Below are 13,123 nucleotides of genomic sequence, written 5' to 3'. Positions count from 1 at the left end.
AAGTATTGTTACATCCTTTGTTTAAGTATTGTTACGGCCTTTATCTAAGTATTGTTACAGCCTTTATCTAAGTATTGTTACATGATTTGTTAAAGTATTGTTACTTCCTTTGTTTAAGTATTGTTACATCCTTTGTTTAGGTATTGTTACATCCTTTGTTTAGGTATTGTTACATCCATTGTTTAAGTATTGTTACATCCTTTGTTAGGTATTGTTACAGCCATTGTATAAGTATTGTTACAGCCATTGTATAAGTATTGTTATGGCCATTGTATAAGTATTGTTACATCCTTTGTTAGGTATTGTTACAGCCATTGTATAAGTATTGTTACAGCCATTGTATAAGTATTGTTATGGCCATTGTTTAAGTATTGTTATGGCCTTTAACAGCCTTTGTTTTTCAGCTGTATATAGGTTTCACCTGTCTAACTTGATCTCCTCAGCATCAATAACATCCCTGAGGAGGTTAAGTGGGTCCTCGCCCCCAGTATAGCCAGGCCCCCATCTAAGCACGCGGGCAAGGTCATTGCCTGAAAATAATAAACAATACAAAGTCACAAAAAACATTGTACATTTACTTAATATCTAATTCATAACTGTTCATCATTTTATTCTTGACCTACATAATCTACATAAATTATAAATTTTAAAAAAATTTAAAAATTCAATTGAATCTTCCTAAGGCGCGACAGTTACATTGAGCAAGGGTAAAATGAAGTCTATAAATAAATCTACGTAAGTCGTGAGAGTTACATTGAACAAGGGTAAAAGGAAGTCTATAAATATATCTACCTAAGACGTAAAAGTTACATTGAACAAGGGTAAAAGGAAGTCTATAAATATATCTACCGAAGACGTGAAAGTCACATTGAACAAGGGTAAAATGAAGTCTATAAATATATCTACCGAAGACGTGAATGACACATTGAACAAGGGTAAAAGGAAGTCTATAAATAAATCTTCATAAAGGTTGAGTGTGCACTATCTCATCTGCATGAAAACTCTAAACATTTCCACTGTCCTTGTGTCACTATTTCTTACCTGTGCCCAGGGGTACAATGGCCAAGGGTGGTGACTGACACACAGCATCCTGTCCCACATTATCGAGACAAGAGAGGGCCCAGCCCACGGTACCGTCACCCCCACAGGCCAGGATTTTGTAGTAAGGTATATTACGGAACACATATAACCTGCAAAACACAAACAATTCTACATTGTTGTATTTAGTATACCAATATACTGTGCATACATCTTATACCTGTATATTGTACCTGGTACCTATATAATACTTGTATGAGGTATATACTATCCTGTACCTATATAATACCTGTATGAGGTATACAATATACTATACCTATATAATACCTGTAGGATACTGAATGGTTTCTCCCATTGAATATATTGTACCTATATAATACCTGTATGAGGTATACAATATACTGTACCTATATAATACCTGTATGAGGTATATAATATACTGTACCTATATAATACCTGTATGAGGTATACAATATACTGTACCTATATAATACCTGTATGAGGTATACAATATACTGTACCTATATAATACCTGTATGAGGTATACAATATACTGTACCTATATAATACCTGTATGAGGTATACAATATACTGTACCTATATAATACCTGTATGAGGTATACAATATACTGTACCTATATAATACCTGTATGAGGTATATAATATACTGTACCTATATAATACCTGTATGAGGTATACAATATACTGTACCTATATAATACCTGTATGAGGTATACAATATACTGTACCTATATAATACCTGTATGAGGTATACAATATACTGTACCTATATAATACCTGTATGAGGTATACAATATACTGTACCTATATAATACCTGTATGAGGTATACAATATACTGTACCTATATAATACCTGTATGAGGTATACAATATACTGTACCTATATAATACCTGTATGAGGTATACAATATACTGTACCTATATAATACCTGTATGAGGTATACAATATACTGTACCTATATAATACCTGTATGAGGTATACAATATACTGTACCTATATAATACCTGTATGAGGTATACAATATACTGTACCTATATAATACCTGTATGAGGTATACAATATACTGTACCTATATAATACCTGTATGAGGTATACAATATACTGTACCTATATAATACCTGTATGAGGTATACAATATACTGTACCTATATAATACCTGTATGAGGTATAACAATATACTGTACCTATATAATACCTGTATGATGCATGCTGTTATTAGTGTACCATTTTATATACCTAACACTCGGGGGAGATAGTTATATGTAGATGTTTGGATACAAGGTTCCATAGTAACAAATACTCATAATTATCTGCAAATAAGCCATTAAATAAAACCTTCAGCAATAAGCCCCCATCCTTTATGCAAAGTCATCAATTTTAAAATGTACCTTATCTCCCCCCCCCCCCCCCCCCCCCCCCCCCCCCCCCCCCCCCCCCCCCCCTTTCAAACTTTTTACAACAGGAATAAGAGTGTTTGGATATTCAGACTTTGGATATGTCACATTTGGATATGTCACATTCGGACATGTGGTTGTGCGTTGCACTGATTGCTGTTAATTTACTTACCCAGGCAGTGGGCCACCAGTCTCCAGATTAAAAACTTGGTGAGGATTTAAAAGTTTGCGAAAGGAAGTAATGAGTTCTAGGCCCTGACAACCACCACTCTTTACGTTGACGAAGACGAGCAGGGGGTTAAAGTTCTCCGGGATCATGTGTGACTGCAACAAGAACAATGTCTTAGCATCAAACAATACCAACCTATAATAATGATACAGTGATTTCACAATACAGACTTCTGGTTATGATCGAAAGAACTGCTGGGACTCTTTCATTTATGCAAACAAACCAGTTAAAATGAAAGATTTCAGGAAAAAACCTTACCATGAACACAAAACTAGAGATGTCAACACAGGCCCGAAGATGTTAAAGAAATAGAGATATAACATCACTAGGTGGCCATTTGAAGGCAAACAAAACAAGATTGCTAGGTGGCCATTTGAAGGCAACACAAGATCACTAGGTGGCCATTTGAAGGCAAACAAAACAAGATTGCAAGGTGGTCATTTGAAGGCAACACAAGATCACTAGGTGGCCATTTGAAGGCAACACAAGATCACTAGGTGGCCATATGAAGGCAACGCAAGATCACTAGGTGGCCATTTGAAAACAGCACAAAATCATGGACAAGTCTTTTATTTACCTGAATGTTAGGAAGTAATAGCACAAGAAGTGGCTTTTCATCGAATACGGAGTCCTGTAGAATGTTAAACACACGGGAAGCTTTTTCCGAGTTGGTGTACACCAGAACCAGGGCTCCATATTCATAGTAGATCACATCAAACTGGTTCCATTTATTTCCTGTACAAAAGTCAATAAAGATTCAGTTCATTTTCGTTTTTGATATTTTCCTTTTATCTTCTTCCTAAACCTAACTTGTTCTTGCTTTGAAAATTAATTTTGGAGAAACTTTTAATGAAGCATTTCTGTCTGTATAACCTGAAACATCTAGAAAACCATTGCTTTTTCTTTAATCAATTAGTGTTAGCATTTAAGACAAATTCCCCCTACTGCCACTTGACTGGACATGACATGACGGGATTTGACTCGACAGACATGGGAAACACTATATGTCCCCCAATTTACGGTGGGGGTATAAAAAGTTACCCAGAAATATGGAAAAAAGTTTTCATTCTTAATCAATCTGATTGTCTTAATTAATAATTACTTTTTGGAGTACAAGATGTGGCATATATTTACACTGAACATTTTTTTTTAAATCTTATATTGATTTTTTTTTAATATTCATAAAAAAAGGTGCAGAGGGCCTGCATCGCTCACCTGGATATTCAAGGAATTATGGCAAAATACTCGAATTAAATTTTAATGATACTTAATTTCCTGCTTTTAAACTGTCTCTCCTAACAATTGTTTCATTCATGAAAACAAAAGGATTTTTTAAGGTTTTTTTTTTTTTTGCTGTTATTCATTATTGGACCCCCTTTCTCCCACCCCAAGAGTGAAAGATCCTTCATTTAAACAACTTTAATTTGACCAATAATACTCCAGACAAAATACATTCAGGTGTTAAAGACTAGTTGGGATATACATGATCTACCTGAATGAATTTTCCCTATTTGGCCCAGTCCCCCCCCCCCCTTTCAGGCCAGGTGAGCTAAAAATTATATGTATATTATAACTGTCAGAAGCTTTATATTTCAGATAAAGGGAATTAAACTTACCTTTGCCCACTATATCCAGAAGGATCTTTTCGTACTGCCGCTGTGACAGCCCAGTTGGAAGGTTTCCAACAAACATGGATATGGCAGGTCCATGGGGGTCCTCCCTCTGCTGAAGGTAGAACCGTGTCATACGGTTCTGTCTCAGTGAGTCCTGAAATCAAGTGTCACATGATTGATCAGTACTACAATGCTACAATTCCGTTAGCGACTGTAAACTACAACTAACCAAGCGTGAAACTTCTTCAGGGGAGTTAACTGGTACTTGCAAACAATTACTTTTTACCCTTGTTTTCATGGTTGTTAACGAGACCTTATTTATTGTCTGTTCCAGATCTTTTCTGAAATATTGCCCCAAACATTTCTCTTTATAACTATCACCATAGCGCAACTTTTACCGGAAGTTGGAAGTCTACTTATGTAAGAATATTATCTAAACTAGACAATTGTAAATACAAGACCACGATTTAGGAAAGAGATAAATTCTTTATCTGATCATGCATTAAAGGTAATGTATACGAGATCAACAGCTACCTTTAATACAGTGTCATTATGTTAATGGGACATGATGACACTCACCTTTCTACTTTGTTGTATGAGTTGCCATGGTTTTTCCGACTTTTCCAGATGTTTCTCCGAGACGCCTTTGTCCAAGAGAACCTCAATCAGACTGAAATTTTCTGGATACACATCCTATCAACATAAAAAAATACCTATGATTTTCGTGTCAGTGAATTGATGTAGTTGATGACAATTACAAATCGAGGAGGTAAGTAAAATATCCAGATAATGTTGTAATCTTGAACATTTAAGAGGGGAAAAGAACTTTCTCTTAAACAGGTAACATTCCTTACAGGTTTTTATGCTTTAACAGTTTAAATTCAGTTGGCTAGGCCTGATAGTCTGATAAACAAATGAATGTTTCAAAACCAAAGTGTATACTGCTCCTCTTTGCTTAATCATGGTAAAACTCTCAATATAAATTCATCATTGCATCCCTAAGCTATATCATAGTAAAACTCTCAATATAAATTCATCATTGCATCCCTAAGCTATATCATAGTAAAACTCTCAATATAAATTCATCACTGCATCCCTAAGCTATATCATAGTAAAACTCTCAATATAAATTCATCATTGCATCCCTAAGCTATATCATAGTAAACTGCTCTCAATATAAATTCATCATTGCATCCCTAAGCTATATCATAGTAAAACTCTCAATATAAATTCATCATTGCATCCCTAAGCTATATCATAGTAAACTGCTCTCAATATAAATTCATCGTTGCATCCCTAAGCTATATCATAGTAAACTGCTCTCAATATAAATTCATCATTGCATCCCTAAGCCATATCATAGTAAACTGCTCTCAATATAAATTCATCGTTGCATCCCTAAGCTATATCATAGTAAACTGCTCTCAATATAAATTCATCGTTGCATCCCTAAGCTATATCATAGTAAACTGCTCTCAATATAAATTCATCATTGCATCCCTAAGCTATATCATAGTAAAACTCTCAATATAAATTCATCATTGCATCCCTAAGCTATATCATAGTAAACTGCTCTCAATATAAATTCATCATTGCATCCCTAAGCTATATCATAGTAAAACTCTCAATATAAATTCATCGTTGCATCCCTAAGCTATATCATAGTAAACTGCTCTCAATATAAATTCATCGTTGCATCCCTAAGCTATATCATAGTAAACTGCTCTCAATATAAATTCATCATTGCATCCCTAAGCTATATCATAGTAAAACTCTCAATATAAATTCATCATTGCATCCCTAAGCTATATCATAGCAAACTGCTCTCAATATAAATTCATCCCTGCATCCCTAAGCTATATCATATTGCATATAATCCTAGCCATGGAAATTCCAGCCGACTCGACTGAAAATGCTTCAAACGAACATGCTGAAACGGCGATCAAAATCAAATCCGAAGTTTCTTTGACAAAAGTCTAGTTTCATCAGTTTTTTTCCCCCACATCTGAAGCAGCATGTTTTGTTTAACCGCCATTTTTGTTCCATGAATCAATGTCTTGATAGCGTTTGAAACCTTTATGATATATAGTACATCAGGGTCTTAATAGCGTTTGAAACCTTGAGTGTTAGGATTTGATAGTAATGGGGTTTCACGCGAACGGATTTATGATGTGCAAGGCCTTCGCTCATGTATCGTTAAATCTAACTTTTATTTTAGGCATACAAGCATCACTTCTTGATATGTAAAACCAGTTTTTAACATCTGATTAAAATTTGATTTTTTGCATGAATGCACGCAAAGCAATGTTTTTTTTTTATGATAAAAATTGAAATGGTGTGATTCACGCAGGATTCTATGTGAATGGGAACACTGTAGTAACAAGATGCTCATGGGCCGTAACGGTCATCTGACAAACACTTACAGCAGGGACACACCCCTCAATCCAGCATCATTACCATAAATTATTTATACGCAGGCAGTTATGTATCAGATCAAATCTGGTTTTTATCCTTTTTGGCTGAAAGGAGGAGCAGCATCTTAAAGTAAAAATTCCAGCCAAGTTCCCAATTTTGGGGCATGTCCCTGTGTCCTAATGGGTCGGACAAGCCTCATTTATATCAATTAGGGATTTCCCTTCCCCAATGATGTTTCATACTAAATATTGTTGTAATCATTTAAGGCATTAATGAGGAGTAGCATTTTAAAGCAATATTTAACCCAAGTGCTCCTTTTGGGTGCCCCACCCTTCTTTCCCCAGGGCTCAGACCTGTCTCATTTATATAAGTTATGATTGCTGTTCCCTTAAAATGTTTCAAACCAAATTTGGCTGTAATCAATAAAGGCATTAAGAAGGAATACGATTTTAAAGCAAAAGTTTTGTTAAGTTCTCCTTTTGGGGCCTCACCCTTCTGTCCTCAGGGGCTCCACAAGCATCATTTATAAAAATTGTGATTGCCATCCTCTTATAATGTTTCAAACCAAATTTGGATGTAATGCAACCAAGGGTTAAAAAAGAGTTGTGTTTTAAAGCAATAATTTACCAAAGTTCCCTTTTTGGGGCCCCGCCCCTCGGGCCCCAGGGCTCACACCAGCCTCATTTATATGAAATATGGCCACCCTCCCCCAATGATGGTTCACACCAAATTTAGTTGTAATCCACCCAAGGGTAAAGGAGAAGTAGGATTTAAAGGAAAAATTCACCAAAGTTCCCCTTTTGGGGCCCCGTCCCTTGGGCCCTAGGGGTCAAACCAGCCTCATTTATATAAATTATGATTGCCCTCCCCCAATGATATTTCACACCTAATTTGGATGAAATCCACCTAAGGGTTAAGGAGGAATAGGATTTTAAAGCAAAAATTCACCAAAGTTCCCCTTTTGGGGCCCCCGCCCCTTGGGCCCTAGGGGTCAGACCAGCCTCATTTATATAAATAATGATTGCCCTCCCCCAATGATATTTCACACCTAATTTGGATGAAATCCACCGAAGGGTTAAGGAGGAGTGAGATTTTAAAGCAAAAATTCACCAAAGCTCCCTTTATGGGGCCCCGCCCCTCAGACCCCAGGGCTCACACCAGCCTCATTTATATCAAATATGACCGCCCTCCCCCAATAATGTTTCACACCAAATTTAGTTGTAATCCACCAAAGGGTAAGTAAGGGAGGAGTAGGATTTTATAGCAAAGTAACATTCACCAAAGTTCCCCTTTTGGGGCCATGCCCCTCGGGCCCTAGGGGTCAGACCAGCCTCATTTATAAAAAATAATGATTGCCCTCCCACAACAATGCTTCAAACCAATTTGGAAGTAATCCACCTAAGGGTTAAGGAGGAGTAGCATTTTGAAAGAAAAAGTCTTACGCACGGCGGACGATGACGGACGGAACACGATGGCTATAGGCCGAATAATACTCCAGACCACATTTCTTAAATCCATTCAGGCATTCAGGATAAGTAGGGATTTAAAGGGTTTACTTCATTTTCTCATATTGGGCCCTGCCCTCCTTTGGACTAGGTGAGCTAAAAATGCTCTCAATATAAAATTCTTTTCTGTTCCCCTTGGCTATATCATGGTAACTTCAAATTGTGTAATTCCTTCTATTATTATCATAGAGATCAAAAGTATTCAGACTTTCCTGACTAGTCAATCGAGGCATCCACTACATGGAACATGCAGAGTGTTAGATTTTGTTTCACATGTATTCCAAAAGATAATATGCAAGATAGAACCCTCCAATTCAAAGGCCACTAAATTGAATGTTTTTTTTAAAGACATCATCTGATAGAGACATTCCATGCCATATGTGTCAAACAACTGAGTTCAAAAGATTTTTTGAAAAGAAAAATTTAAGTTAAACAACATATCTATACTTACATGAAGTCCAAATTTTCTGAGAGCAATTTTGATGACATCCTCAGAGGTGGTATCCTTTGTAACTTCAATAATCTTATATGGAGCAGAAACCCTGAAACAAAAACCAAATTTATATTACATTGTAACTTCAATAATCTTATATGGAGCAGAAACCCTGAAACAAAAACCAAATTTATATTACATTGTAACTTCAATAATCTTATATGGAGCAGAAACCCTGAAACAAAAACCAAATTTATATTACATTGTATATACATATTATCACTTTTATGAAGTAGATACCCAGAAATAGAAACCAAATTTATATTACACTGTATATACATATTATCACTTTTATGAAGTAGACACCCAGAAATAGAAACCAAATTTATATTATATACACATCATCACTTACATAGCCCAGACACCCTGAAAAAGAAATTGAACCTAAACATATGATACCTTCTCTCCCATGATAACTTGTGTTATAACCATCACCATCACTTTTTATCTTCTATAACAATTTTACTATCCCAGTTTTATTCTTCATTTCCTCATGAGCTAGACTCACCTGAGGCCGCCAGGGTAGATCCTCAGATGGCCCTTCTCTGGGTCACGATCCTTGTATCTCAGGAAAATAGAGGGGCGCTTGCCATCTGGTGTCTTGAGTTGTTGCCTTATAGGGCTATTTTCCTCCAGCTCTCGCTCACCTGAAACATGAAGGGCTGCTCACCATTTGAACACATCCTCCTGACATTCCTAATCTACACCAGTTGTAGACATACAAATTCAAACAAGTGAGAAATTCTTCACACATTAATAAGATTTATTTATCCCCCCATCACTTTGTGGCAGGCAATATGACTATATGTAAAATATCAGAAACCATTCTCAAAACCTATATAACGAACTCGGACAATACACTCTATTGTGAACAATACTCTTTATTGTAAAAACTACAGAAAACGTTCCCAAAGTCTATGTACAGAACTCACACAATACCCTCTATTGTAAATCAAAGGGCCAAAGGCCCTGAGAAACGTCAGGGTCTGAGGTCATATAATAAGAAATTTAAAATTGGATTTTATAGTCAGACAGCTACATTTGTATCAGATGAAATGTCTTAATCTGGTTATTCCTATTCTATATATATTCAAGAAAGCATGTATAACATATTTATCTGCTGACAACTTTACAATAGCTGAGTATAGTTCTTTCCTATTTCTTTAATGCTTGTGGAAGATTATTGATTGACATCTGAATCAGTAAAGCTGCTTGTAAACTTTGATAAAAAAAATCAACTGAAGGACAAATCGGTCTATTAACAGTTACATGTACAACCAGAGATAAATCCAAGATGTACACGTCCTAAGTTCTTTTTTATCTATACTATAAGATGTAGATTAGGCCTAGCAAACATCTATTTTATGACCCCTAGCAATATTGAAAATGTAAATATTTTACCTCCGATAGAGAACTGCGGTCGCGCTGTCTGACGAGACATATATAGGCCTACAGTTTCAACAAGTACATCAGTCACGTATCATAATCGTTAGATTCTTTTCAAATAAACAAATAATAATCTTATTTAATAAAATCCTCATGACAAACGGCAATGAAGTGTGTTACAACTTGCCTTCAATTCCTGTTGATATTTCTTGCGTATTCTAGCGACATAAAAATAAATATGAAACTGCGAACGGTCGCATTACGGTTACATTAGACATAACCGCCATTTTGGTCGATAAGTGATGATCACGTGATTAGTCACGTGACAGCTGAAGTTATTCTGTGGAATGTTTGGCTGCAAAGCTATTTATAGAAATGTAAACATTTGACTACATAAACACGATTGGTTTTAGGCTTATATGAAATTTTTCTGCATATGAACTCGGGATGAACACATGAGTCTAAGACATGTGGATAGTTTCTCTGTGAACGCATGTAAATTTCCACAACGATCTAACTGAATTTTTTACTTTCGGTTTCAAGGCAGGATTGAGACAGAACTACGTAATCCTACGCCAACAAAATTGCATATACTGATGAGGAAAATGTTTATATTTATAATCTAAAATAGTCTAAAACACTAAACATTCATATTTCATTTTAAATAATTGCAGTAAACATGGGAACCATAAGTTAAATCATGTCAATAATTGCTGTCAAAATAGGAACTATATTAGGCTGCGGGTGTATATCACTTGTATTACAGAAAAGAGAAGTTGTTAGCCGGAAACAAAAGTGTACCTAACAAAATTTACTCACCACGACTATAACGGCAGGTGCCAAAAGGCATCCTGACGTTAACAATACTCTTTATTGTAAAAACTACAGAAAATGTTCCCAAAATCAGTTAAAAACTCAGACAATACTCTCTATTGTAAAACAATATTCTTTATTGTACAAGAGGCCCAGAGGGCCTGTATCGCTCCCCTGGATTTTATGATATATGAAACAAGAATGATGATTAAGTATATTTGTCACTGGTATTGCTATGTCAATATATCATAGGCATTTTATATGGGTACGTGAGGTTTTTATGCCAAAAAATGACTTTTGTCGCAACCCCTTAGGGATGCTACCACACAAATGTGAGTGATATCCATTGCTTAGTTTCAGAAAAGAAGTTGTTTAAACCCATTGACCCCTTTTAACCCCGCCCTCTGCACCCGGGGGGTCAGTTCCTTCCTTTATAAAATTTTGAATCTTTACCCAAAAGAATGCTACCTGTCAAATATGAGCTGTTTCAAAGAAGAAGTTGTTCATATCAATTTAGCCAAATTGACCCCTTTTGGCCCCACCCCTCAGCCCCCTGGTGGGGTCAACCCTAAAATTTGTTCCGTTTTTGAATCCCCACCCCATGACCATGTTACCATACAAATGTAGAGCCAAATTGACCCCTTTTGGCCCCGCCCCTCAGACCCCTGGGAGGTCAGCCCCACCATTTGTACAATTTTGAGTCCACATCCCATAGACGAACGAACGGATGCAACGGTATGGCATAAGCTCACCTTGGTCCTTCGGACCAGGTGAGCTAAAATCTACAGAAAATGTTCCCAAAATCTGTTAAAAACTCAGACAATACGCTCTATTGTAAACAATAATCTTTATTGTAAATACTTCAGAAAACATTCCCAAAATCTATATACAGAACTCAGACAATACTCTCTGTTGGAATTCTACAGAAAACATTCATCTATATAAACTGAACTTGGACAGTACTCTCTCTATCGTGAATGAAAAATATATTGAACTTAACAGATTTTACAACATTTGCAAAGTTATATTATCACTGTTGTTTGCCTGGATGGAAATGAGTGAAGGGCCGCCATACTGTGAGAGAAAACCAGAAAAAACCCATGTGGTCAGGCAGGTGACCCCATGCAGACCAAACGCAGAACTCTGAAGGACAAAGATCTGGGAATCACCACATAAAGACTTACCAAACTCTGAAGGACAAAGATCTGGGAATCACTACATAAAGACTTACCAAACTCTGAAGGACAAAGATCTGGGAATCACTACATAAAGACTTACCAAACTCTGAAGCTTCTGACACATAGTAATTCTTGGGGTCATCAGATATGTGGAATGTTTTGAGGGCAGCCTCCAGTATAGCCTGAGCTGGGGCATTCTTAGCAACAGATATTGTGCGGTACATCCTTTTCCTCATGGATGAATTCCCATCAAACACTCGGATTATCTCAGCTGAAACACAACATCCAGGTGATTCTTTTTTTTCTTCTCACATTTCAATGATTTTTTGAATTATTCTTTCCCCACCTTAAATATTTGTGTTATGAAATTAACAATTTTGGTAAAGAAAGACCCTTCTATCTATGGAAAGTATTTGATTCTGCATTATCTGGGTCTTCCGAAGAAGATTTTTGAAATTTTAGTCAATTTGATCCGCGTTTGCCCCTCCTCTTAGGCCAAATGGGGATGGGGACCATATAATTCACAATTTTAGTTGACCTTTTGATCATTGAGGAGTTCTGAAGAAAAAGCTGAAAATGTGAATTGTTTACGGACAGACAAGGCACAAAAGACAATGACTGACGAAAGACAATTAGGTGACGTAAAAGGTGAGTGCAACAGAAAGATGCAGAGATTCTACCCATTACAATGGCCTGCTTCTGAATTCATATGGTCTGTTCCAACCGAATAGGTGAAAGTAGCCTTACTATACAATTGGAGCCCCTTATTATATTTAGTCTGACTTACATTCTGGGTCCCTCTCCTTGTCGCGACTCTCCTTCTCCCTTGGGGAGCGACGCTCTTTCTCTTCATCATCATTCTTTGACTCTCCACTTGATGGCCATTCCTCAGAAACAGTTCTCACTGAAAACAAACCAAATCTGTTAAAGTCCAAAAAAATCTTTATAACATTTCAAGTTAACATAAAACTTCACATTCTCTTTTGAGATAATTGACCTCAATCTGTTCAATGAGTATACAACATCAGGTCTGTATT

General features: G+C 36.4%; 1 protein-coding gene across 4 annotated transcripts in view; it reads right to left on the bottom strand.

Moving 5' to 3' along the window:
• Nucleotides 1-13,123, bottom strand: part of LOC117316071 (diacylglycerol kinase theta-like) — a 69,573-nt gene that overhangs the window by 18,106 nt on the left and 38,344 nt on the right. For 3 of the 4 annotated variants that reach the window (XR_004529815.1, XM_033870554.1, XM_033870555.1), the window contains 10 exons: nt 12,874-12,990; nt 12,187-12,357; nt 9,218-9,371; nt 8,668-8,758; nt 4,876-4,989; nt 4,300-4,450; nt 3,261-3,418; nt 2,627-2,778; nt 1,042-1,190; nt 422-530 (listed from right to left, as the gene is read on the bottom strand). Coding sequence is in view for 3 of the 4 variants with exons in the window: in XM_033870554.1 (XP_033726445.1) it covers nt 422-530; nt 1,042-1,190; nt 2,627-2,778; nt 3,261-3,418; nt 4,300-4,450; nt 4,876-4,989; nt 8,668-8,758; nt 9,218-9,371; nt 12,187-12,357; nt 12,874-12,990 (1,366 nt within the window). In the remaining variant the exon portion in view is untranslated. The remainder of the gene's footprint in view (nt 1-421; nt 531-1,041; nt 1,191-2,626; nt 2,779-3,260; nt 3,419-4,299; nt 4,451-4,875; nt 4,990-8,667; nt 8,759-9,217; nt 9,372-12,186; nt 12,358-12,873; nt 12,991-13,123) is intronic. The other variant, XM_033870556.1, reaches the window with a different exon arrangement.

The sequence above is a fragment of the Pecten maximus genome, chromosome 18 (genome assembly GCF_902652985.1).
Source record: "Pecten maximus chromosome 18, xPecMax1.1, whole genome shotgun sequence".
Taxonomy (NCBI): Eukaryota; Metazoa; Mollusca; class Bivalvia; order Pectinida; family Pectinidae; genus Pecten; species Pecten maximus.
Note: the sequence above shows the minus strand (reverse complement) of the source record. Positions and strands in the feature narration are given on the sequence as shown.